This window comes from Chanodichthys erythropterus, chromosome 24, assembly GCF_024489055.1.
Source record: "Chanodichthys erythropterus isolate Z2021 chromosome 24, ASM2448905v1, whole genome shotgun sequence".
NCBI lineage: Eukaryota > Metazoa > Chordata > Actinopteri > Cypriniformes > Xenocyprididae > Chanodichthys > Chanodichthys erythropterus.
In genome coordinates, this window is record NC_090244.1 from 26,792,529 (window position 1) to 26,820,259 (window position 27,731).

The window sequence follows — 27,731 nt, forward strand, 5'->3', positions numbered from 1 at the left end:
ACTCAAACACAGGCACAGAGCTCTGAATTCATTTATTTAACATGACAGTATGTCAACTTCAAACTCACACCCACTCACGCTGCATCTATGCTGTATTATCTATATAAATCATGCAGAAAACACATCAAATTTTAACCATGTATGGGATGGGAATGTTTTCCCATACAGTTAGGATTCAGGCACTGTCACGGCACTCTTTCTCATTTATGCTCAACTTTACAAATTGAACCACTTCTGTAGATTATTTGTACATTGACCATGAGATGAACAATAGAAGAACTTCCTGTCCATTTCTTGGTTTTAAAAAGAATTCTATCTTTGACTGCATGGCTAATGAATTGTTTACAAGTAACAGATATTGTGTGTTTAATCTCAGGTGTGACGACTCTTATTTGTCAAAGTGGTGACAGGTGCCAATGTTGCTTAGTTAGGACCAGTTTACCTGCTCATTACGCACCTCAAAGGGTTAGAGCTTGTGTTAGATATAATTATTTTTCTTTGGTATACAGCACTGGCTGGACAGCATGAATTTAGATCATAAAATCATATGAATTTAGATGGGATAATAGCAGTCCCCGAATCATATGGACATATATTGTTTACCTTTGTTAATTATGAAATCACTGTTTAATATTGCCTGCATGTTTTAAAAAGAAATAAACATAGTTTGTAGATTGTTTGTTTTAGAAATGAAGTTTGCCTTTATAGACCATTTATTTGTGTTATGCCAAATTTACTATATTCTATTGTTGTATTTTTCAATTTCTTCTTCTTTTTTTTAATCACTCTCCATGTGAATGACTCGAGGTTCAAAATGGTTTGTTTTGGGAATGAGATGCAGGTGCTGTTAAACCAGTGTAGTTTGGCATCAAATGCACTCACAAATAAATAAATTGTAGCACTTTTTAATTTTGTGCACTTAGTATATTGTGGCAAATTCAATCTCCTTTCAGTTCTGGTCACTCTCAGAGTCGAATTTCCAGGTCCCAGGAGTTTTAACTTTATTAACAAGCAAAAAAGTGAGATGCCAGCTGCACATCTGAATCTCTCTGGCCAAGGCGCAGTTCTTATAAATTTTTCTGATCTGTTAAATCACAACAAAGAAGCATAATTCTCTGGTAAGATTCACCCCTACAGTTTTTTCCCATAGTCTCATTTACAGGTGCTCTCCTCCTTTTCTCTTTCTGGAGTCTCCCAAGTACTTCCCAACATTTCCACCTCAATCACTAAACTGCAGGTGTTGCTTATGCAAGAAATAATTATCTTTAAGGGTGGTCGACTGACAACTAGTCTACATCTTTTAATTTACTGATGGTCAACCCTTTCTCATAGACAAAGTGAAACATCAAAGTATCAAAGACAATCAACACTCCCCGGAGGCAAGAAGCCTTCACGTGACACCCTTAATAATGATCCTATTCATTTCACAGCCACCTGTTGTCTAGTGGAAAACTACCTGCAAAATATGCTTAGTGGCCAAGTTAAACATTTGGCCCTTGTAATCATAGTCACGTAGGCCATGAGGCCTCAAAACTCTTCTGGCTTTTATAGTAAGCAAACTAATTCTACAGTTGTTTTGTATGGGATAGATAAAATACTTAATCAAATGTTGCCGATGCAATATTCAAAACAAAAAGTGTGCAGTGAATGATTTGCCAAACTCTGCAATGTTATCATGTTATATGAGAAAAGAGATGCTGTGATGACTATAATGACTAATGAAATGATGCCTTTCTTATTTAATAAATAAACATTTATATGAAACACTTGATGATACTGGGTATTTTTTCTGTGTATTGTCTCCAATGAGTTACATTCTTTTCACAGTCTTAAATTCATTTAGACAAATGTCAACATTTGCATTTTTATACATGTGAGAGCAACATTACAGCTTGAAGAAACAAAGGCAGGTTTGACATCTTGACAAATAAAGAATATAATCATAAAATATTCCTTGGAAAGCATGTTTTTATTTTATGCAGCAAGCCTCCTACAGATCCTGTACTGCCCTCTACTGTTAACACAGAGACTTGCAATATTATTGCTAGTTTCATTATTTTGTAAACTAAAGAGCCTACTGATAATGCTTCATTCTACAATGACTATTATTTGATGACATTAATATCAATAAATCAACATGTGGCACAATGACAATTATTAATTAAACTTTAAAAGGAATGCGTGTAAAGCCGAACTTTGATAACTTGATAAACACAATTTTCAACTAAATACGGAAAACTTTTTATGCGTTTTGGCCATTAATTTACATGACAACATTTGAAAATGGGTTTCAAAGTGCAAGTTTTTGAAAAGGATACCGATATGGTCTCTGTGTAAACTACAAAAACATTAAAGGTGCCCTAGAACCAGTTTTTACAAGATGTAATATAAGTCTAAGGTGTCCCCTGAATGTGTCTGTGAAGTGTCAGCTCAAAATAAAAAAAAATTTAAAATTAATTTTTTTAACTGCCTATTTTGGTGCATCATTAACTATGCACCGATTCAGGCTGCGGCCCCTTTAAATCGCGTGCTCCCTGCCCCCCCCGAGCTCTCGATTATAATACAGTGCATTTACAAAGTTCACACAGCTAATATAACCCACGAATGGATCTTTACAAGATGTTCGTCATGCATACTGCATGCATGCGTCGGATCATGTGAGTGTAGTATTTATTTGGATGTTTACATTTGATTCTGAATGAGTTTGATGGTGCTCCGTGGCTAAAGCTAACATTACACACTGTTGGAGAGATTTATAAAGAATGAAGTTGTGTTTATGAATTATACAGACTGCAAATGTGTTTAAAAATGAAAATAGTGACGGCTCTTGTCTCCGTGAATACAGTAATAAACAATGGTAACTTTAACCACATTTAACAGTACATTAGCAACATGCTTACAAAACATTTAGAAAGACAATTTACAAATATCACTAAAAATATCATGTAATCATGGATCATGTCAGTTATTATTGCTCCATCTGCCATTTTTCGCTATTGTTCTTGTTTGCTTACATAGTCTGATGATTCAGCTGTGCACAGATCCAGACGTTAATACTGGCTGCCCTTGTCTAATGCCTTGAACATGAGCTGGCATATACAAATATTGGGGGCGTACATATTAATGATCCCGACTGTTACCTAACAGTTGGTGTTATGTTGAAATTCGTCTGTTTTTCAAAGGTCTTTTAAACAAATGAGATTTCCACAAGAAGGAGGAAACAATGGTGTTTGAGACTCACTGTATGTCATTTCCATGTACTGAACTCTTGTTATTCAACTATGCCAAGGTAAATTCAATTTTAGATTCTAGAGCACCTTTAATTTGTGATTTTTGTTGATCCGTAAGAATAGGAATAGTTTTGACAATGTTGTCGTCTATGTGCAAAAAACACAGGGAAAAAAGGTAACACTTTACAATAAGGTCTCATTTGTTAACATTAGTTAATGTATTGACTAACATGAACTAATAATAAGCAATACATTTGTTCCAGTATTTATTGGTTCAGTATTTGGGTTGGTTCACCCCAAAATTAAATTTCTGTCATTAATTACTCACCCTCATGTCATTCCAAAACTGTAAGACTTTCGTTCATCTTCGGAACACAAATTAAGATATTTTTGATGAAATTCGAGAGCCCTCTGACCCCTCCATATACAGCAATTTAGTTACCAGATTCCAGGCCAGAAGACATCTTTAAAATAGTCCATGTGACTACAATGGTTCAATCTTAATTTTATTAAGTGACGAGAATACTTTTTGTGCACAAAAACAAAAATAACGACTTTATTCAACAATCTTTTCTCTTCCCTGTCAGTCTTCTACGCTGTTTACATTGTTATCACAGTGCTGGTCTTCCAGGTGGGCCGACACTGTTCACATGAGCAGCACAACACATGCGGGTGATGCTGATGCAGGAGCCAGCCAATAATGAGCCGGCATTCTGACGTAGAACCTGGAAGTGCTGCAATGTCTATAAAACATAAACAGCGTAAGTTGAACCACTGTAGTCACATGGACTATTTTAACAATGTCTTTGCTACCTTTCTGGGCCTGGAAAGTGGTAATTAAATTGCTGTCTATAGAGGGGCCAGAGGGCTCTCAGAGTATTTGTCTTACGGGTTTGGAACAACATGAGGGTGAGTAATTAATGACATAATTTTTGGGTGAACTAACCCTTTTATCTTTGTTAATATTAGTTAATAATACAGTCATTTAATGTTTGTTCATGTTAGTTCATAGTGCATTAACTAATGTTAACAAATACAACTGATGTGTTGTTAGTAAATGTTGAAGTTAACATTAACTAAGAGTAATAAATGCTGTAGAAGTATTGTTCATGTTCTTAGTTAATGTTAACTTTAAGGGTGAGTTCGTTCAAATTATCCCTAATTTACTCACCCTCAATCATCCAAGGTGTATATGACTTTCTTCTTTCATTCAAACAGAGTTAGTTATATTAAAAAGTATCCTGGCTCTATCATGTTTTGTAATGGTAGTGAATAGTAACTGAGATTTTGACACCCAAAAAAGCACATCCATCCTTCATAAAAGTAATCCATATGTCTCCAGTGGGTTAATAAAGGACTTCTGAAGTAAAGCGACCATGTGGAGCCATATGTATTACTTTTATGATGGATGGATGCACTTTTTTTGGCTTCAAAATCTCAGTTACTATTCACTCCCATTAGAAAGTTTGGATTGGAAGAGCCAGGATATTTTTTTAATAAAACTCTGATTGTGTTTGGTTGAAAGAAGAAAGTCATACATCTAGGATGGCTTGAAGGTGTGTAAATTAAGGGATAGTTTTCATTTTTGGGTGAACTAACCATTTAAGTAGTTAATTAGTAGTTATAGTAGTTATTTCCGCAAAAAGTACCAAAAAAAGTTTATCCTTGTCCATACAACTTTGCTAGGCGATTGCTAGGGTATTGTGGCTGGTTGTTAGGTCGTTACTGGACGGACATATGGATAAATTATAGAGTCAGACGTTTAGGATCTCAGAAGAGGTAGTATTTTACAGTAAACATTAAATTAAAATTCACACTGTGCCAAGTCAACATATTTAGCAGCTGTCACAAAAATTCTAAATAAATTCTACATTTCAACTACAATAATTTCTACTATAAAACTGACTATATACAACATATGTACTACAAAATTGTACTACAATAATTATTAATGCAAAAATATGTTTGTTTGAAAGAAAAGTCTTTAAGATGCAGCTGATGTGGATCTACATTCACGTAACACGTCTTAAAACATCTGTACATGCAGCTAACCCATCAAACCTGCTAGTCCTCATAGTTTCCTTTGATCCTAAACTCCAACCATCTAATGACATTTTGTTCCTGCTCAAGCACAGAACTATGTGTGATGTATTCAGTATCAGTGATGCCATGTCACGCACATGGTGCATTTTCCATACCGATGTTCCATACAATTTTTTTCTAGTAGCATTTTCCATGATGTCCTTTCTTTGTTGGTTTGAATAATTCAGATGATGAATGACACTGACACCTTACTTACAACGGTGTATATAGAGCTAATATATAGCCCTCTTTCAGGTCTGTTTGACTGGTTTGATGTGAAACAGCTGGGAACAAACTTGTTCAACTCACTGAAAACATTAAATAAACTAATAACACAGTCACTTCTTTTCTTAAAAGCACACGCATGTGTTTTTTGTTTTTTGTTTTGTTGATTTTGTTGGATTTACAGGTAGAACATCCTGTTTGTGGGAGACATTCGTAGTCATCGGAATTATTCCATCCATGAATCTGTGAGGAGGAAAGACAAAATGAGCCATTTGTAACTGTTTATTGCCAATCTCATTACTGCAATGTAAAATGTGTATATTATTTCAGTTGTAAAGTATTTATACATAATGGTAAAATTTTTTGTGCTGTTTTTTTGTTTTGTTTTTTAATTTCTTTTTGAGGGTATTGGTATATATAGACTATATATTTTTAGATATATAAATATACATGTATATTTATGTATTTTTAAAATCACTAATTTTATTGCTAATTTTGTGATTTTGTTTCTGTTAAATGTGGCAGGAACTTTTCATTTAGTTTTTTTTTTTTATGTGGCACATAATCAAAAGATATATACGTTAATCCAATCCTGTCTTATTATTTAAATAATAACATAAATTTTTTAAATAAGGTATAAACTATCATGGCATAGCACAAGAAGTATGCTGTTTTAAACACTTACTCCAGTTCTTCTAATTCACAGTGTGGATCCTCCAGCAGATCTGAGAGCGGTTTAACTCCTGAATCTGAAAGTTCATTTCCTCTGATATCCAGTGATTTTAGCTGTGATTTTTTAGAGCTGAGAGCTGATGCCAGAACAGCACATCCCTGTGCTGTAAGCCCACAGTATGTTACACTGCAAAGGGTTGAGCCATTATAAAAAAGATTACTTTAAATCACATTTTCTGAACAAGTAAAAACAGTCAAATGTTCTTTGTAATGTACAGATCCACCTTTCAACACATGGTTCAATTTGAAAATATTCACCTCATTCCCTTTCCCCAATCAATGCAGGGCTCAGAGAAACCCCAAACAATTGGTTTTTATTGTTTTTTTTTTACGATTTGCTTGGTTTGTTTGGCATTGGCATTTTTTCACATTCTCATTTTTAACACAGAACCTAAAGACACTGAACCTAAAGGCACAGGGATACGTTCACAACCTGACTGGTTGGCTTTTATGACATATATTTCAAGACGGAACTTAACAAACATCCCAAAAATAAATGGTGTGTGCTATTTGATGGTATTTTGACCAGCTGAGAACTAGCGAAGAGCTGTCACACTCACAAATGAAGATGTGTTGCAAGTAGATACGGTTCTGATGCCTGTACCGAACTGTAATGGGCAACATCGCGACTATGTCGAGAAAAATCAGGTATGCTTGAGCATTCTGTCCCTTTAGGGTTGCATCTTGTGACATCATGTCCTGTTTTTGGTTCATTTACAAGAGTTTGTTTGGAAGCAGACCTAGAACCATCTTTTCAGCGGTGTCTGTCTGCTTGTTTGGTGAGCACCAGGGTTCAGATGGCAGCGCTCACACTCATTAAAATGAACCACACTACAGAGCAATCACACCAGGATTCATTTTAATCAAACCAAGCATGCCAAGTAAACACACCCTTAAAGTAACATAGACCCAGACAATTAAAAAGGGTGAGCAAATGATACGAGAATTTTCATTATTGGGTTAAAGAAATCTTTATTACCTTAGTGACTGCAGTCCTAATAGAAGATGACATTCTCCCACTGAAAGCTGCTTTAAACCTGAGTCAAGCAGGTCATTAGCACTGAGGTTCAGCTCTCTCAGACCCAAGTGTTTGGATGTATCTACATAACCCACCACCTGACAGCTTTCATGTGTGAGATTGCAATTATTCAGCCTGAGAGAAGCAAAAAACAATGAAAAAGTCCATCATGCTTCACTTGTTAATTGTGAAATGTTCACTTGTTAATTGTGAAATGTTCACATGAATCTAGAGGCCTGTTACCATAATTTCTCTAGACAAACATGTGGGTCTTCAAACACAGGGAACAGACGTGTCACTCCTGAGTCTGTGAGGTTATTAATGCTGAGATCCAGCTCTCTCAGGTGTGATGGGTTAGACTTTAAAGCAGATGACAATGCAGAACATCCGTTGGCTGTAATTTTACAGTCAGATAGACTGCAAATAGTAAAGGCAAACAAACATGAACTACTGTCATTTGATACACAGAATGTGACATTATTTCCTCAGAATCAGATTGTCATCTAACAGCATCATGTTATTGCCATGTGGGCTGTGTGTTACTCTACTTGATTAGTCTTGATTACTTGTAATACCTCAATTTCTTGAGCTTGCAGGAAGGGTTCTTTAGGCCAACACAGAGCAGTTCCACTCCTGAATCCTGAAGGTCATTCAAACTTAAATCTAAATGTTTCAGGCTTGTAGAGGAGGACTGAAGCACTTGGGCCAGAGCAGCACAGCTTTTTCTTGTCAATTCACAGCCCATCAACCTAAAAAAAAGCCCTCAGTTTATATTTGTAAACTTTTCAACTTGACCTGATGTGGTTAAAAGTACTGAAAATCTGGCAATACCATAGAAATTCATAAGGGATTGTTACTGAAATTCCAAATGCAAAGGCAAAATACATTTCTATGATAAGTTATAAAGTACACATTATCACATAAATTTGTTGATGTTAATAAGTTTATGAACAATACATTCTAAATGTATTATTCAGTTTACAAATGTAATCAATTATTTGACATAAGATACTGAGAACAAAAAAGGCATAAAGGTAATCTCTTAGGCATCTGTTCTTTTTTCTTGATATATGCCCCTATTGACTGGCTACTGCAGTCAGGTGACATCACAGACCTGCCAGCAGGCTATAGAACCTAAGGAAAACGTCATCAGGTTCTTTTACTTCAGGAAGTCATTTGTGTGTTGTGTGTGTGGAATCTAGCATGTGATCGAAAGGAAAGTATCACGCATGTCAACTAGATTTAGGAGGTATGTCACATCATGTACAAGATATATTCCTCCAGATGATACACATGATTTATGCATTATCTGTCTAGGAGTGGAGCAGAATCATTTAGCCCTTGAGGGGGCTGGCCATGCACATAGTACATGCTGCATTCAGACAGAAAAAGGGATTGTGCCATATAACAGGCTGTTACAGATGAAGTGGGCAATCCCGCAACTTGTGTCTCACTTCTTCCTCTGTCAACCTTTGGTTTAGAAATGTGCAAATGACAGCTATATGCTCCCTCCGAAATAGATAGTGTGGCGACCAGGGCGGGCGAGAGCCGTGAGGGAACGGCGCGAGGCCGGTGGCGCAAGTGATAACAAGCATCACCTGGGAGGCGCTCCGGCCTTGAGTCTCTCACGGAGGAGCTCCGGGAGCATAAAAGGAGGAGCGACGACCGTGGAGGACGAGAGAGGACCAGGCCTGGACTTTATTTTATGGTTTATTATGTTTGTGTGGCCGGCAGACGTCCACGAGGGTCTGCCGGCATTACTTTCGTTTTGTTCTTTGTTTATTTTACATTAAACTTTGTTTGAACGTTCGCCGGTTCCCGCCTCCTTCTTCCCACAACTACTAACCGTGTTACATTGGTGCCGAAACCCGGGAGGAAGGAGGGACATGCTGTCGGAGAGCCCTCGCTGCTGAGGGGGATCGCGGTGCTGCGGAGTTCGGGCAGCGCGGAAGTGAAGACCGCGAGAGGCTGCCCGAGGCGGTGGTGCTGGAGCCTTGTGAAAGGTGGGACGGAGACCCGGATGCCGTGCTCCTGGGACGAGGTGGGGTGGCTGCCGTCCTGGACCTGGAGGGAGCGGAGGAGTCGCCGCCGTCTGCCGTGGGCCGGAGCCTGCTGCCGTCCGCCATGAAGGGGAGGAGCAGGGGACGGGGGACTCGCTGCCGGCTGCCCTCAGTCGGAGGAGCCATCGCCGGCCGCCAGGAGGCGGTCGAGGATCGGGCCGTCCACCGTGCGTCCAGTGCCACCGCATGGCACCGCGAGAAAGAGCCTCTTGGCAGGCTGAGGACCGAGCGGCAGTGTGTCGGGTGTTTTATTATGTTTGTGTGGCCGGCAGACGTCCGCGAGGGTCTGCCGGCATTACTTTCGTTTTGTTCTATGTTTATTTTGAATTAAAAGTTACGTTGAATGTTCGCCGGTTCCCGCCTCCTTCTTCCCACATTTACGAACTGTGTTACAGATAGAAAGGGTTATTACAGAAGAGGAGAGCAGGCAATGCAGCCACTTGCGGCTCACCCCTTATCTATCACCCTCTACTCCCAATACCCAATTGGGAGTACATTGGTAGGAGCTATGTGCTCCTTCTGTATTCACAATTAATATATGGATGAAGGAAGTGGGCAATACCGCCACTCACATCCCACTTCTTCTATCACTGTTCTAATACTGGGAATATAGAGCATATTTATAGGTTGTTACAGAAGAGGAAAGCAGGCAGTACTGCTTCTCATGTCCTGCTTCCTCATCTGTCACCTTCTCTGTGGTGTAAGTACCCTCCATATTCACTTACTTAGGCTGAACTTAAGAGGAAAAGTGAACAATATTGCATTCTTATCTCACTTTTTTGGCCGCCATTCTCAAGTACAGTCAGTTCAGGGGTGGTAGCGATATGCTCCCTCAGTTTTGGGATGGGCTAGTACAGGTGAGGATGGTGCACAGTACGTCACTTGTGTCCCACACTCACATCTGTCGCTCTTCTCATACTTGGAGTCCGGGGAGGCCTATGCTTTCCATGGAATCACATTTGCATATTGGACATAGAGGAGTTATTATGTACTTCCCTTGTGATCAAGGGAATGGGCTGTTCACAGAATGGAAAAGAACCACCAGTAGCGTCTCACTTTCCTAATTGTCTGCCCCTCCAATAAATGCAGAGGTTGCATTTTGTTTACCTGTGTAGTCATGTACAAATGGGCTGTACAGTAGAGTAGAATGGGCATGGCCGACGCTCATGTCTCACTCCCCCATCTGTCGATACTGATAGTGTGGACCAACATTTACTTTTACATTTAATCATTTAACAGACACTTTTATCCAAAGTGACTTACAAATGAGGAGAACAACAGAGGCAATAGAGAAATGTTACAATAGAGAAATGTTACATCCAAGGATGTATCCAATGTGTTTTATAATTATGTACATGTGTGTGTTGGATGTGGTTTTGTTTGCTCTGTCTCTCTCTCTCTCTCTCTCTCTCTCTCTCTCTCTCTCTCTCGTCATGAGACAGGTGCTCCTATCTGCTGTGTTCAATCTGGTGATTCCTGAGGTGATTGGATGATGATCTGCTTTTCTGGGTACTCAAAGCGCTTTACATATGGAAGGGAGGAATCTCATCAACCACCTCCCATGTTCAGCATCCACCTGGATGATGCGACGGCAGCTATATTGTGCCAGAATGCCCACAACACATCAGCTTATTGGTCAAGAGGAGAGTGATAAAGCCAATCAGTATATGGGGATGATTAGGAGGCCATGATGGACAGAATAGTGTCACTATACTGGGGCTTTAGGACCCACACAGACCACAGGGTGAGTGCCCCCTCTTGGCCTCACTAACACCTCTACCAGCAGCTACCTAGTTTTCCCAGGAGGTCTGCTTAGCTTCAGTGGGCAACCGGTCTTGGACAACAGGGTGATAGCTGCTGGCAAGACAACTGAAGACTCAGCTGCTCAGGTGAAATTAGGCAGGTCATGCCACCAGCAGGTAACAGTCAAGGTAAAAGTCAGTGAAAGTGATTTTGGGCCTTTTTGGGATGCCGCCACAAGGTTGTAGACATAATAATGGTTCTTTGTTAATATGGTTTCCTGCCAGATCATGAGGAGCAATGGGAGGACAGAGCATAATGGTGGACATTGATGCCATTGCTACCAATTTTCTGCCATCTCTACCAGTATCCAGGCAGAGGTATAATCTACATCTAATTATTAGAACCATAGGACTGGGTGACCAGTAGCCTCAGGGCCACTTGGTGGAGAAAGAAGTTCTTCTTATAGCCATGGGTGTGGTTCTCTCCAAATGGAGGTGAGATGTTGTCAGGCAGGGTTTTCACACCCCTTTTTGGATGACCAGTGATAGACAGTAAGAGAGTATGGAAGATGCCTAAGGCATTCCTTTCTTAGTGGTCTCTCACCACACTCTGAAGAACTTTGCAGTTTTCCTTAGGTTGAGCGAGCAGTTGAGAAAGCATGGCTCTCTCCTGAGGCCTCTTCCAGGCCTAAAAGGAAGGCTTATTCTGTCTCCCTTTGGTAACTTACCCCTGAGAGTTATTGCTTGAGGTTTGGACGTTAGGGATGGCATGTGCTTCGCTCTGCCCCCCTTCCCTTGGGAGTTGTGAGTGGATGCACCGAAACTGTGTTCACCATAACTAGCGCTGCCCTGGGGCAGTTATGTATGAGGATTTGAGGTATTGAGTTCGGATCCTCACACACCAGACACTGAAGATCTAGGTCACTAGGTGTGCTGTATGGCAATATCTGGAAACAGCTTAGCTGATTTCACAGCACAGTGTAAAGGCATTTGTTCAGTATAGCACAGTGGGTATTAACATTCCCATATTTAGATATTTATCCCCTGGAATGCAAATTTCACCAAGGGAACCCTGGTTTTTAATAGGAGACCCCCTGAAATACAGTTGGGGTAGTTTTGGGCTAGTTTTGAGTAGCAATTGTGTGGGTTTTGTTGTGAAAACCTGGCAACCCTGCCATAGTGTCAACTTCATGATGCATTGTTAAGTTCCTCTTTGAAAGGGAATGTCTAGTTTAAGTATGTACCCTGGTTCCCTGAGAAGGGGAACGAGACACTGAGTTGTGTTGCCATACTTCAGGCATGCCTGCACGTCTTCCTTCAGACAATCTGAAACTGATGATGTTTTCCCTAGGTGCCCTTTTGTAGTATAGTGGAGTTAAATCACAAAAAGAGACCAATATGCTCAGTGTAGACCAGGAGTCAAAGTTGAAGTTCAGTCAGTTGACAAATTGCACTTTTTCACTGCGTGGTATGACTCGGCACGGCATGGCTCGGCTTGGCTCGGTTTGCTTTTCCACTGCAGTTAGTAACACTTCAAAGTGGGTGGGATTATACTGATCATTATAGTTGTGCTGCCACCTCATCTACTGACCACAATACAGACATTTCTTTTTTCAAGTTCTGTTCGACAGTTGTTTAAAGCAAGTCGTTTAAAAAAGTTGTGCAAACAAATACTGCAGTGGCTGTTGCTCACTATTAGAGATTTTCCGATACCCCTTTTCCATTCCCGATACCGATACCTGAGCTCAGGGTATCGACCGATACCGAGTACTGATCCGATACCAGGGTGCAGGGCTCTGAACTGGTTCAAGGAATGAAAATGAAAACCGGAAACGAACGAAATTTTGACCAGAACGTAACCAGAAACGGAAACTGAATCAGATTTAATCGCTTTGAACAGAAACGCTCATTTGAAATGGCCATTAACCGGTTAATAACGTTATTTTTTCGTTCTATTTAATATTTTGCTTTGGCAGTCAACCAATCACGAATTCAAATAAACAGCCTATGCAAATATGATGCTGACGCATCCAACGTGAGTGAAATGCCTGCGCTGACGCTCTAAAGTGAGATATGCCCGCGCTGACGTGCTCAGGCTCAGCTGTCATGTCATCATAGGTTAGGTAAGTTACAACGGCAATGCCCTGGCATTAGTTTTTCCGATGATATATGTCACCATTAGGCCTACATTTAAGTGAAAATTAATGTCAAGTAGGCTAATATGCACCTTGTTGTGCATTTTGAAACCAGCGAAAATTACAGGATATGTAGAACATGAGTTCACACAACGCCACATCACGCACATGCAGCGGTTCAGAATAAAACTATAGGCTAACATAACACATTAAAAGGGAATATTTAGGCCTATACGCTACACAAAATATTTCACCATATAATTAGGTCTACATATTAACAAAACGAAAGTGGTTCATTGTGGCGCACTCCAGCGATCTAGGAAAGGAATCAGACATTCTGCTTGTTTTTGTTATTTAAATGTCTTTTGTAAATGTATGAATTATGTCTGGCTTTAAAATTATGACCATAAACCCAGTGGTGTAGTCTAGTTTTTTGTAGTGAGTATACTGTGAAATTCCCATCGCTCGTACGATATACTGTCCATGTCCAGAAAGGTAATAAAAACATCATCAAAGTAGTCCATGAGACATCAGTGGATTAGTTAGAATTTCTTGAAGCATCGAAAATACATTTTGGTCCAAAAATAACAAAAACTACGACTTTATTTAGCATTGTCTTCTCTTCCGGGTCTGTTGTCAATCCGCGTTCACAACTCCGCAGTGACGCTGCTGACGTGTTATCTGGTGTGCCCAAGCTTCGTTGGACTGATTTTCTACTGTTTAATGTCAATCACCATCTAACTCAGCCAGTTAAGATAGCCTTAGATGTTATGAATATGGTCCCTGGAGCATTATCAGCTGGCAAGTTTCAATGCACAATTAAGAGTTCAAGTTGCAACTATTTTTACAAAATTCTGGGTTACATATTTTGGGTTCATTTTAATCCAGCCATATTCCAGCCGATTTAGTGTCAGTTATTTTGGATATACTGTATATCAGGTACAGTTCATGGCAAATTTTCACAAGAAAAAAAAAAAAAATCTCTCAACTAATGCTGTAAAATATATAGTTGGTACTACATTCATATTGAAGGTAAAATTAACTGATTTGTATACAAACTTAAACTACACAAGGACATTTTTGTAATATTAAAGTTATAATAGGCCTACTAACTTTAAAATTATTTTTTTGAAATTTATTTTTTGAAATATAAACATTTAAATGGTGGCTGTCAACTTGACGGATTTATTCAAACATTCATTATATAGGACATCAATAAAGGACATTAAAAAATATAATTAATATGTAATATGGGGCATATATTTAGCTAAATGCTCCTCTCTAGAGTTAATTTTTTGGTCACGAGTATATTCACTGAATATTGAAATCTCTTCTGAGGTAACATTAGCCTAAATCTGACGTTACGTGACATTGTTTACAAGCGTCTTTCCGCAGTTTTCACCTGATTACGCTAATACACAAGACATGATATGGATTTTATTAAGTTGTTCTGTATCTTTTAACATACCTTCTAGAAGTTCGTTCATGTTTATTTCGCGCTGTAACTAGTATGAAAACGGAGGAGGATGAAAACGGAGGAGAGAATCAGTTCATGTGCGCTTCATGCTGCCGCTTCTCTTGAACTGATGAGGCGATACAGCGGCCATGACACATCAAAGAGCGCCAAAGCGGTATTTGTCTTGTTTTTTTTTTTCAGTGTAAAATGGGCAGAATTTGAAATATGAAACTTTGTTTCATGTCAAAAACAACAAACCACAATTCGTATTGTGATTTATTGGATGGTTACGTATCCTCTCGATTTTTAAGTGGGTATACGGAAATCCTTGAACATTCCTAGTGTGTATACGGCGTATACCTGCGTATCACGTAGACTACACCACTGCATAAACCATAAATTACAAAGTACAGTTTAGGAAAAAACGTTCTAGTGGTCGCGACGGCGCCTCGTGCACACAAATTCTTGCATTGCTTACTTGATATCGCAGCTCAGCTGTTAAATATTAAAATGAAATACAATCAACCAAACATATAAAACTTTACACTGCTCAATTCAATTCTGTAATACAATCTGCCGTCCTGTGACCACCGCCTGACTGTGCTGTTATGTGAAGCATGATGTCGATAATACGAGTGAAGTACAAAGCTTACATAATAAATAGTCTAATAATTTAGTATTCGTCTCGAAAATGGAAACAGTGCCGAATGAGAAAGGTATGCTTCAGATTCACTTTAAATTAATTCGTTTAGCATCTTATTTAGTTTTATTTCTAATAAATAACCCTGTTTTTCACTTCTTCGCTGCTCTAAACAGTGGTTGCTTATGGCAACACAGCACAACTTCCTGTGTTTGCATTCTGAGAAGAATTGATTTCCGATTTGCTGCGTTAAGCAAAGATAGCAGGCACAACTAGATATTGTTTAAGAAAATGGTATCGGATTGGTACATGAGTTTAATTACTCGCCGATACCGATGCTAGAATTTTTTCTGGTATCAGTGGTATTTCCGATACTAGTATGTGATATTTCCGTTTTTCTTTTTTAATAAATCTGCAAAAATGTCAACAATTCTGTGTTTTTCTGTCAGTATGGGGTGCTGTGTTTACATTAATGAGGAAAAAAATGAACTTAAATGATTTTAGCAAATGGCTGCAATATAACAAAGAGTGGAAAATTTAAGGGGGTCTGAATACTTACCGTAAGACGGTTTAGATGGTTGTATTTTATTTCCCTCATGAGCAGCCTGCTACAGTGCAGTCTGCAGACATTTCAGAATAAGAGTCACGGTGTATTTCAGTATGGTATATAATTATTATTTTTTTCCTGGTCATTATTGTTATTTTGTATTTGTTATTTTATTGTATTTAATTTAATTTCTATTTAATTCATAGTAAACTACTGTATCTTGTCACAGGAAGGAAAGACTATGAACATTATTTGACACATTATTCAATATATTTTACAAGTATAAGGGTTATTATAGATAACTAAAACTAAAACCATAAAAAATCTTCATTACTTGAAATAAACGTTAACTGAAATAAAAAATATAGCCGATATATAAAAATGTAAACTTATTTATTTTCATCTAGTTTCCAAGCTTTAGCTTAACCTCATGTATTAAACTAATAATAATAATAATAATAATAACAATAATAATAATAAAACTATATAGACATTTAAAAGCAAAAACAAACATAAACACCAAAAATTACTAAAACTTTTAACTAAACTTGCTATGGCGAGTAAAGTACAGTTGGTTGTCTTAAGTGAACAGAAACAGTTTGTGGAATATCAGACGTACCTATATCAGTGAATAGGATCTGTGTACTGTTAGAGAAATACTTACTTAATGCATTACAATTTAACTAAATTAGAATTTAGTCGACTAAAATCTTTTGATATTTAGTCGACTAAAACTAGACTAAAACTAAAACAATTTCTGATGACTAAAATATGACTAAAACTAAATGGCATTTTAGTCAAAATTCTATGACTAAAACTAAATCAAAATTTACTGTCAAAATTAACACTGGTCACCTCTCAGATACCAAATACAGATATTGCCTGTAACCTAAATACCAGAATTAAAAAACTATGATTTCCAATTCACCCCTTCAATAGCCTGTTGGCGCACCTGTGATGTCACCTGACTGTTGTAGCCAATCAAAATTGGCGTGTATCAACACATGCTTCAGACACATCAATTCCATGATGCAATGCCACATTCCTCCTCTCAGGGGACCAGGTTACATATGTAGCCTGGACAGTTTTTTTAAATAACACTTTTACCACTGCTATTGTATCCAGTTGGAAGTAATTGTTATATATATTAGTGCCCACATATTATATATTCGAACATACCTTAGTGTTTCCAGTCTACAGCTTGTATCTGTCAGAACATCAGAAAGCATTTTCACACTTGTATCATGTGGATTGTTGTGTGTCAAATCAAGTTCAATTAAGTGAGATGGGTTTGATCTCAAAGCCGAAGCCAAAGAGGCACAGCCATCTTCACCAATGCTACAATTGAAAAGTCTGCAACCCCAAGATAGAAAAGAAAAACAATTAAATATGTTAGTTGTTTCTCCTAGACAGTAGTGTGATTAAATGGAGGGCAAATGGAGATTTTTTTTTTATGTTTCTCCAGAGGGACAACCCATCTGTGATCATTTTATTTTCATATCTCAGCACATCAACAGGTTTTGAGACTCAAATGCAGAGACTTATAGTTTGTAATTTGGGAATTAGCAAGCAGTTTGCAATTTTTGCCATCATAAATCTCTTCGACATCCTATATCATGAGTTTGAGTTCAGAGTCTATTTCCTACCTCAGACTCTCAAGTTTACACTCAGGATTTCCCAGTCCGGCAGCAAGCTTGCTTATTCCTGAATCCTGAAGATTGTTAGAACTCAAATCCAGCTCTCTCAGACATGAGAAACTTGAACTAAGAACAGAGGCCAGTCCGACACAGCCTTTCTCTGTCACATTACAACACCTCAATCTGAAGGGAAAAAAGGACATATTAAAAGATTCACATTACATTACAAGAAACACTTAAGTGTTTATCTCATATAAGTCCTAAAACTTGCTCTGCAAGTTTGTGAATGTATCAAGTTACATGAGCTCACTTTCACAAGCTATTTTCCCAATGCAACTCATAATAACGCAAGCATGCACTGTATTCTCAGCTTTGCCGCAATGGGTGCTAGTTTTCTTTTGGAATCTTCCTGAGTAAATTAATTTACATTTGTTAAACTGTTGAAATAATTAGCTATATGAATAATACCATGTCCAGTTTAATCACATTTGAAGGTAATTTTATCGCAACCTGATACTGAGGTTATCAACACAATAATTCAAGAAAGCATGTTAAGTATGTACAACAGGACTGTATGCTTGGAATATGCTGGCTAAGCGTACACATCTGTGTTTGCATAATTGAGTAGAGCGAGATACTTACAGAACTGATCTGGATGCTTTGATTATTGGCAGCAGTCTCAACAGTCCCTCATTCGAGCTCATGCTCGGATGAATGAATTTTGCCAAGTCAAAAACATCTAGATCTTGATCAGATGTCAGCAGTATGTAAGCCAAAGCAGAAAAGCGTGAAGGAGACAGCTTTCCAGCACAAAAACCCTGTGAATTTATGAACTCCTGCACTTCCTCAACCAGAGAATTATCTTTCAGTTCACTTAGGCAATGGAAAAGACTTATTGCCTTCTCTGCTGAAGGGTGGTCCCTGATTTTTTCTTTGATGTATTGAAGTGTTTTCATGTTGCTTTCATCATCGCTCAGCACCTCAGTCTGCAATCCCTGAAGAAGAGTCTGGTTGGACTCAAGTGACAGTCCCAACAAGAAGCGAAGGAAAAGGTCCAAATGTCCATTGTCACTTTCTAAAGCCCTATCCACAGCACACTTCAGAAATTCATGCATTGATAGTTTTTTTAAAGTACTTATGATTTTAGCGTTTGTCGTCTGACAGAGGACATTTCGCTTTTTGTTGACAAACACAAGGAAAGCATACAACGCAGCCAAAAACTCCTGTATACTTGCGTGTACAAAGCTGAAAACCCTCTCCTGATGTAGTCCCGCCTCTTCTTTGAAGATTTGGGTGCAAACTCCAGAATACACCGATGCAACGTTGAGGTCAATGCCACATTCCTTCAAATCTTCCTCATAGAACAATAAATTACCCTTTTCAAGTTGTTTAAATGCCAGCTTTCCAAGCAACAACGTGGTCTGGTTATCCCACTTCAAACCTTCTTTGGAAATTCCATCGTATTTGTGACTCCCTTGCTTGATCTGGAAAATTAGGAAGTGTGTGTACATTTGCGTCAGAGTCCTGGGAATTTCACTATCCTCAGAATCACGAAACATCTTTTCAAGGACTGTAGCTGATATCCAACAGAACACTGGAATGTGGCACATGATGTGAAGGATCTTTGAAGACTTCAAGTGTGAGATTATCCTGGAGTACAAGTCTGGATCGCTTATTTTTTTGGTGAAGTACTCTTCTTTTTGGGAGTCATTGAAACCTCGTACCTCAGTCACCCTGTCAATGAAGTCAGATGGTATTTGACCCGCGGCAGCTGGTCGTGAAGTTATCCAGACTAAAGCAGAAGGAAGCAAGTTCTTGCAGATGAGGTTTGTCAGTAGGACACCGATTGAGACTGATTCTGTCACACTGGAGCAACTCCTGTTGTTTTGAAAATCCAGAAGAAACCGACATTCATCAAGTCCGTCCAAGATGAAGACTATTTTGTATTTCTCTGAGCGTAACACTTCTGCATCTATTTTTAAATAGAAGAAGTGCTTAAGAATGTGTACCAAACTAACTTTTCTTTCTTTAAATCCATGCATTTCACGAAAGGAAAGTGGAAATATCAGCTGGACATCCTGGTTGGCTCTCTCCTCAACCCAGTCCAGTGTGAACTTTTGCACGGACACTGTTTTCCCAATGCCAGCGATTCCTTTGGTTAGCACAGTTTGGATTTGTTTAGTAGATCCAGGAAAAGCTTTAAAGATATCATTAGCTGTTATTGGTGCATCTACTGAGGCTGGATGTTTAGATATCATCTCGATCTGTCTGATTTCGTGTTCACCGCTGTGCTCACTGCTTCCAACATCAGTGATGTAGAGCTCCGTATAGATGTTATCAAGCAGAGAGGGGCTGCTGTGCTCTTCATTCCCCTCCAATATACACTGACACCTGTTCCTCAACACCCTCTTAAGCTGACATGTCAGATCCTCTGTGAAGTTTGACATAAGATGCAGTTAGAATGAAAAATGACTAGATCATTTAAAGATTTACAAATCTAGATTTAAAAATTCACATGAAAGCGCTGAAATGAATACCATTTAGAACATTTGACCTTGATTCCTTCTGCTGAATTCTGAAAGATAAAACAGGCATGTAAATGAAACTAAACATTTACAGTTTGCAATACCATTGAAAAAGAGCTTTATTCACAATCAACAACAAATGACACAGTTAACCTTTAAAGAAATAATACACCCAAAGAACTAATATTTTGCATCATCTGCTGTATACCTGTATATTATTTCAAATTAATCCAATCAACACCACTGTTGATTGGTGGTGAAGGTTTTTCAGTAAAAAACAACTTAAATAAGGGTCTGTTCTACACACAAAACTAATGTACGGCATCTGAAAACTTACAGTGTAATGTAGCATAAGAGTATTGGGGTCTGTTCACACTTGTAGTTCAGTTCTATTGGTTAATTTTATGATACATTAGTCCTGGTCCACGGAGCGCTGGCATTTTTAACACGGAAACTAAAGATGCTGAACATAAAGGCATAGGGATACATTCACAACGTAATTAGTCGACTTTTATGCCGTATATTTTCTGACAGAACTTAAAGGGTTAGTTCACCCAAAATGAAAATAATGTCATCTATTACTCATCCTCATGCCGTTCCACACCCGTAAGACCTTCATTAATCTTCGGAACACAAATTAAGATATTTTAGCTGAAATCCGATGGCTCAGTGAGTCCTGCATAGCCAGCAATGACATTTCCTCTCTCAAGATCCATTAATGTACTAAAAACATATTTAAATCAGTTCATGTGAGTACAGTAGTTCAATATTAATATTATAAAGCCACGAGAATATTTTTGGTGCGCCAAAAAAAAACTAAATAACGACCTATATAGTGATGGGCGATTTCAAAACACTGCTTCAGGAAGCTTCAGAACATTATGAATCAGTGTGACAAATCAGCAGTTCGGAGCACCAAAATCACGTGATTTCAGCAGTTTGGTGGTTTGACACGCGATCCAAATCATGATTCGATACAAAAGATTCATAACACTCCGAAGCTTCATGAAGCAGTGTTTTGAAATCAGCCATCACTATATAAGTCCTTATTTTGGCACTCCATAATATTAATATTAAAATTCTCATCGCTTTATAATATTAAGATAGAACCACTGTACTCACATGAACTGATTTAAATATGTTTTTAGTACATTAAAGGATCTTGAGAGAGGAAATGTCATTGCTGTCAATGCAGGCCTCACTGAGCCATCGGATTTCAACTAAAATATCTTAATTTGTGTTCCGAAGTTTAACAAAGGTCTTACGGGTGTTGAAAATAAATGGCATTATTTTCATTTCTTGGGTGAACTAACCCTTAAACGAACATCCAAAACATTGCTGTGTGCTGGACTAAGTGCGCTCATTGTATGCGTGTACATACACTGCGTTCCAAATTATTATGCAAGTGACATATCCGTAAGATTTCTGTACAATAAACATTCAGATTTAATTTTTTTTAAGAAAATGTTTGTTCGTTCATTTATCCATGTCTTTTTAGATAACTGGCATCAATCTCAGACAAAATAATTTGCCAGATTTATGGAAACCCTACTTAGAGGTTGTTCCACATTATTAAGCAAGTCACAGTTCTCATGCAATATGGGGAGGAAGAAAGATCTTCCTGATGATGAAAAGCATGAAATGGTGCAATGTTGTGCAAAAGGCATGAAAACAACTAATATTGTGTGAAACTGAATGGAGATTATCAAATTATCATAAGATTTGTGAGTGATTTCGAGCACAGCAGAACTCGGTCAGATAAAGACTTATTAATGAAAGTTCCTGTCAAAAAAAATGATTGTATTAAAAGGGCAGATATACAAAAAGCCAGTGTTGAGCAGCAAACAGGTATTTGAAGCTGCATTAGCAGCATTAGTCAGTGAATAAAACTATTTAAAAATGAGTCTTCATGTATTTCAACACCCACTGTAAATGTTTCTCTTTGTGAGGTATGGTTTGGAGTGGCTAAAATGCATCTTTATGCACAACTGCCAGCCTGCATGGAGAGCTTCTTGAGACTCCAGAGACACCAGCAGCTTCAAATACCTGTTTGCTGCTCAACACTGGCTTTTTTAAAGCTGCCCTTTTAATATAATACATTTTTTTGATAGGAACTTTCATTAATAAGCCTTTATCTGACCGAGTTCTGCTGTGCTCGAAATCACTCACAAATCTTATGATAATTTGATAATCTCCATTCAGTTTCACACAATATTAGTTGTTTTCATGCCTTTTGCACAACATTGGGCCATTTCATGCTTTTCATCTTCAGAAAGATCTTTCTTCCTCCCCATATTGCATGAGAACTGTGACTTGCTTAATAATGTGGAACAACCTCTAAGTAGGGTTTCCATGGCAAATTATTTTATCTGAGATTGATACCAGTTATCTAAAAAGACATGGATAAATAAACGATCAAACATTTTCTTAGAAAAACTAAAATCTGAATGTTTATTGTACAGAAATCTTACTGATTTGTCTCTTGCATAATAATTTGGAACGCAGTGTATGGTTTTATTTTTACCAGCTGAGCAAACAATAACACACACAATTATGCCAAAATGCCAGTTTTCTCGCATATCCTCCTAAGAGCAGTCCTAAATGAGTTAAATAACGTCTTAAATGAACTTAAAGAGTTGTGAGAAAATGAGATGCCTTCATTTAAGTTCACTTAAATTAAAAGTTATTTTTTTAAGCCTAATAAATGTTGAAATTGACAGCTTTTAGTTTTACAGTAATGTTGAATGTCTATAATGTAAACATATATATATATATTTTACAGAGACATCAGTAGCAGTAATAATATCAATGATACTGGCCTTCATTCATAAAAAGATGCCAATAAACAAATATTTAAAATATACTGTCTTTAAGTTGTTGCTACATTAATTTGGAGAGTAACTGTAAAATTATTACAAATTAAAAATTATTAAAAAAATCCAAAGTTTTTAATTGCAAATAATCACAATTAACTACAGAAAAAAACTGCAATTAATTAGTTTTTTTTTTTTTATCTATTGACAGCACTAATAAAAATATACTATTAAATGCATCAAAAACATTTGTGTACTTCTCAATCAGACAAACACACTAAATTGTTTAACACATTTTTAACATACTTCAGTTCTGTGGGTAGTGGCTCTTTGCTGAAGTTCTTAGGATAATCCATCGACTGATCACGACCGATCAGCCTAGAGTGAAGAAATTATTATTAGAACATAATTCATGTTTGAGGCGGCATTCACATGTTTATTAGATAAGGGTCTATAATCTCACCTGTGTTCAGGGATTTCCTTCTTAAAGTATGACGGGGAAGACTGATTCCCGAGAGACACTTGACTCGATTTAGTGGGTTCATTTGGCTTGTTCATACTCCAAAAACAAACATGAATGAATGAATAAATTAATAAACGAAATTCAGTGCTAACACGTTATGTTTTGTTGTATATTTCTGTTGGATGTATGAGTACATATAACAAATTAAAAAAACAGACCAAAACTTAATATATCCAGGTCCAGAAAAAAGGTCAGTTAAGGGTCCTGATCAGTACATCACAAAGTTGCCCATACCAAATTTTGCTCTACATGTAAACATCTTAAACAGCATTCATTTCAATATGCACGTCTGTTTACATTTTGACATTTTGAAAACTGATGATTTTAATTTCCACGTAAACACGTTTCAGGTTTTTGATAGTTATCTGAGTAGCCGCTCTCTCAACCTTTCTTTCATTTTTTCGTCCAATGGAAGACTGGGGAAGTGTTTGAGAAACTTATTAGGGCCCGAGCACAGATGATGGTGTGAGGACCCTATTGTAATTGCTCCGTCAATTATTCTTCTCCGAAATGAATCGCATTTTTGAGGGCCTAAACAGGCTCATGAAACTTTGCACACGAGTCAAGCCGCGGTCACACTAGACTTTGAACGTGCGAAATTTTTTCGGATGCTGTAACGGTTGTGATATGACGTCACGGTTTACAGCGTCTTTTTTATAAACATGAATTCAACACATAACTTAAAGCAATACATTTAAAATGTAAAAATACAGAACCTACTCGACTTTACTGCAAAAATATAATTCTTTTAATTCAGCCAAGAGGTCATGCCGTGACAAATCGATCTTCTAACTGGTCGCACGTCTTCACGTGATGCGAATTCGCAGGTCAGAGTTCACCAAACTTGAACTTTGGAACGCAGCGAAAAGCGAAATTTTTCGCACGAGCTTGCGTTTCCGGTCTAACGCATTCGCATGCGTTTGAATGGAAGTCAATGGAACGAAAATTGCAGTCTGATATGGGTTTCAGAATTAGGTGTGGCAAAATGGCTCGATAGCGCCACCTACAAAATTTCAATTAAGCGCCCTTCATGCTATGTTTCACATACAGGTATGAAATTTGGTAGACATATGTACACAGAAAGTGAGATATTTTTAATTTTCTCTGCAAAATGTATTGCAGTTTTCGCCATTTACAGACATTGTAGTTTAATGAAGTCCTCATAGAGATTTAACTAGATCAACATCATATTTGGTCAGTCTAATCTTAAGGCCTTAGCGATTGCTTGATCTTGATCTTGAGTTTTTGTTGAACGGGTTGTCCGTGGCGGCCTGACAAAGTCTGATGTTTCACCATTAAAGAGGCAGCTGTTGTAACTCAGTGTCCAAACTTTACACATGTGATAATAGTCCTGGCCTGAAGACATCTGCATGGCAATATTCAGTTATAGTCAAAGTGCCACCTTCTGGCAGCAGGAACTGTGGTGCATCAAAATGACTTTGCCATATTTCTCCTCTATTTATCTGCTTAAATGACTATCGCCCACTGTTCACTGTTTTCCTAAGGCCACCAGGTGGCAGTGAGCCCTTGTGCGAGGGCCCTTTCATCACTGCTTGCAGCTTTAATTTCTAATTATTTTGCAACTGGTGGCACAAAAATTACACATTTTGCTTTTAAAGAAACAGTTCACCTAAAAAAAACTCTACGTCATGTCATTTCAAACTGATCAAATTAATGACTTCAAACACCACTGGTTCTCAAATTTTTTAAGTTTGAAGTTGAAATTAGAAATATTTTCAGTAAACAGTTTAATTTTGATAATTTTCCAATCCAGCCTGATCTCAAAAGAGAAAACATAACTATTTTATATGGTGGTGATTTCGTATTAATTGATTATTATAAAAAAGTAAGCATGAAGGTCCACCCCTATCCCCACCTCTGAACATTCCTGTGTGTAAGCACATCATACAAAAATGTAAATGAGATTATACAAATTCATACGAATTATCAATTCACCAGAACATAAAATAGTTATGAACTACCATGAAATTGTGTTGTTCTCTCACATGGTTATTGTGGCTTCTGAAGATATTTATGTGAGTTTTATGGTGCTTTTTTGGAGCTTGACATCCCTTGGTTCCTGTCAATTCATTTTTTACTTTTTTTTTTTTTTTTTTTTTAAATTGGTGTATGAATTCGTGTGGAGCCGTCATAATCATCATGACAGTTCCCGGATTACATTTCCCATCATCCTCTCTGCCAGTCACATGCACACACTCCACACCAATCACCTGTTGCCACATACAGTTTAGCACATTACCTAGTTTTATATTTCTGAGCATTTATATCCTGTCTGTTGTTACCGTTCCTGCCTGTTAACCGTTATCGACCCGTTGCTGCCTGTCCTGACCCTTGCCTTGTCTGCTGTTCTGTGAACGATATCTGCCAGCCCTGATCTACTGCTTGTATCTTGACCATGATTCTGCCTGTCCTTTGCTGTTCCTGTTTGGTCCTGTCTGACTCTGCCTGTGCGACTACGCTCACTTTTAATAAAAGCTTTGCATTTGGATCCAGCTCCGTTACAGGAGCATCATGACTTTTAAAATAAAGTGCATATTGTTACAAATCAAATTCAAATTCACACAAAATCACCAACTTCCTGTCTACTTTTTTGTATTTACCTTGACCAAAATGTCTCCTTTGGTGTTTATTACAGAAGAAAATATTCACACGGGTTTGGGATGACATGATGGCATGTGAATTATAACAGAAATTACTCCTATAAAGCCCGTTCCCACTAAGAACGATAACTATAAAGATAACAATAAAAAATCGTTCTAAATATAAAATAATTTTTGTAAAATTTGTATTTTTATAGTCAGCTGTGTGTATGTTAGGCCATCAGGTTTCTTGTGAAGCAAGGCAAAACAAGATTTTCTGTGCATATACACTGGTCTGAAAACTCATATAAATATATAAATGCATCAAAAGCTGTTACCTTTAGAATGATTATAATTAGAACACATTGCTAACATACTTCAGTTCTGTACGGGTTGGTTCTCTGCTGAACTTGACTCTAAGATCCTTCGACTCCTCACTTTTCATTGACAAACCGCTGGGCAAAGAGAAGTCAGAGTCCTCACGATGAATCAACCTAAAATGAAGGAAAGTTTTAATGGAAACAAGATTTCATGATATTCTACTTGTTTGAGGCACATGTTTATCAGAGACGGGGTCTGTGAGCTCACCGGTGTTGAGAAGGCAAAGACTCATTTCCCAGAGACACATGACTTGGTCCCGGTGGAGCAGATTTATTTGGCTTGTTCAAGCTTTAAAAACAAATCCAGAGCTGGCACTTTATGATATGTTTTATATTCATGGTGTGTTGAATCAAGTGAATAATCAGGAAACAGCTCAAACCTTAAAATATCCAGTTCAACAGCAGGGCCGACATCTTCATTCATTTTACTGCTGGAATGACTAGTCATGACTAGTCTAGATTAGTATACAGGCATTATTTAGATAAACCTGAAACAACAGATTTTGTGAGACCGTCACAGACTGACTGCATGGATGTAAATCACCACTGAAAGAAAAACTATCAGTGACAGAATTCTTTCACAAAGAGGCTGTTTGCGTGACAACGAACTACATTGAGACTTTGAGAACTGATTGTTGTTTTCACATGACACAGATTCATTCCCACAATTATATGAGTTGTGGGCTAAGAGTTTGTAAAATGAGACATTGTTTAGATGTATTTGTTTCATTATACAGGAGATGTAGCATTTCAGTGATACTAATATAAAGATAAGTGTATTTCTTTTCTGAAACAACTTATTTTAATTTTTTATTTTAACGTTTAACTTTAACAGTTGCTCATGTGAAATGTGCACAAGTAACAGTGTTAAAGTATCTTTTGATTGCATACAAATATATGTTTTAAAAATTTAAATAAAATGCATAATATAGTATAATCATTACTCTGAACATACGCAGATCTGCACATCTGTCTGAGTTTTAAAAGAGCCATGATATGTATAACTGTATGTTGCTAAAGTACGTTAAATTGCATAAATGTATAAATGTTTCAAATTAAAACTGCAATCATATTTTATTACTCACCTCACATTATGGATTTCTGCTTACTTATGAAAACACAAACATAGGTTCCCATTTCTCTGTGGTTTGTGAGTATCATTTTTCTTGTCACCTTCCTCTTGTTATATAAAATGGAATGCAGTTATACTACATTTTACCTCTGAATCATTCTGAACAAATGTTTCTCTTAAAGGCACAGCCCACAATTAAAGCAGGAGCAATGAAAACTCCTCAACTCACGCTCATGTTTCTGCTGAACCTGTATGAACTTCCTCGTTCCTCCTGATATGCCCAACCAATAGATGACTAAGTGTTTTTATCAAAC

At 37.6% G+C, this 27,731-nt stretch overlaps 2 protein-coding genes across 2 annotated transcripts; both read right to left on the reverse strand.

The window, feature by feature from the left end:
* Positions 1 to 4,715: 4,715 nt before the first annotated feature.
* On the reverse strand, positions 4,716 to 10,062 carry LOC137014817 (ribonuclease inhibitor-like). The gene is made up of 6 exons (XM_067379332.1): positions 10,004 to 10,062; positions 7,863 to 8,036; positions 7,531 to 7,704; positions 7,249 to 7,422; positions 6,223 to 6,396; positions 4,716 to 5,780 (listed from the first exon to the last, which is right to left on the reverse strand). The coding sequence occupies exons 1-6, from the start codon at positions 10,060 to 10,062 to the stop codon at positions 5,663 to 5,665; spliced, it is 873 nt and encodes a 290-aa protein (XP_067235433.1). The 3' UTR covers positions 4,716 to 5,662.
* A 92-nt stretch (positions 10,063 to 10,154) lies between these two features.
* Positions 10,155 to 27,544, reverse strand: LOC137014819 (protein NLRC3-like). The gene is made up of 12 exons (XM_067379333.1): positions 27,431 to 27,544; positions 26,726 to 26,833; positions 26,554 to 26,634; positions 26,343 to 26,459; positions 23,306 to 23,401; positions 23,149 to 23,220; positions 20,042 to 20,079; positions 18,147 to 19,935; positions 17,514 to 17,687; positions 17,047 to 17,220; positions 15,880 to 15,940; positions 10,155 to 10,283 (listed from the first exon to the last, which is right to left on the reverse strand). Exons 2-12 carry the CDS (start codon positions 26,791 to 26,793, stop codon positions 10,155 to 10,157), a joined length of 2,799 nt encoding a protein of 932 aa, XP_067235434.1. The 5' UTR covers positions 26,794 to 26,833; positions 27,431 to 27,544.
* Positions 27,545 to 27,731: the final 187 nt, after the last annotated feature.

What these genes read in the sequence shown, in the direction of transcription:
- LOC137014819 (XM_067379333.1), bottom strand. Translation starts at nt 26,793, where the DNA reads ATGACTAGTCATTCCAGCAGTAAAATGAATGAAGATGTCGGCCCTGCT. An exon ending in AAAGCATCCAGATCAGTTCT is followed by an intron (nt 17,688 to 18,146) that starts GTAAGTATCTCG and finishes TTTTCCCTTCAG; the next exon opens with ATTGAGGTGTTGTAATGTGA. An exon ending in TGTAAACTTGAGAGTCTGAG is followed by an intron (nt 17,221 to 17,513) that starts GTAGGAAATAGA and finishes TTGGGGTTGCAG; the next exon opens with ACTTTTCAATTGTAGCATTG.
- LOC137014817 (XM_067379332.1), bottom strand. Translation starts at nt 10,062, where the DNA reads ATGGAGGGTACTTACACCACAGAGAAGGTGACAGATGAGGAAGCAGGA. An exon ending in GAAGCAGGACATGAGAAGCA is followed by an intron (nt 8,037 to 10,003) that starts GTACTGCCTGCT and finishes GCTTTTTTTTAG; the next exon opens with GTTGATGGGCTGTGAATTGA. An exon ending in TGTGAATTAGAAGAACTGGA is followed by an intron (nt 5,781 to 6,222) that starts GTAAGTGTTTAA and finishes TCCTCCTCACAG; the next exon opens with ATTCATGGATGGAATAATTC.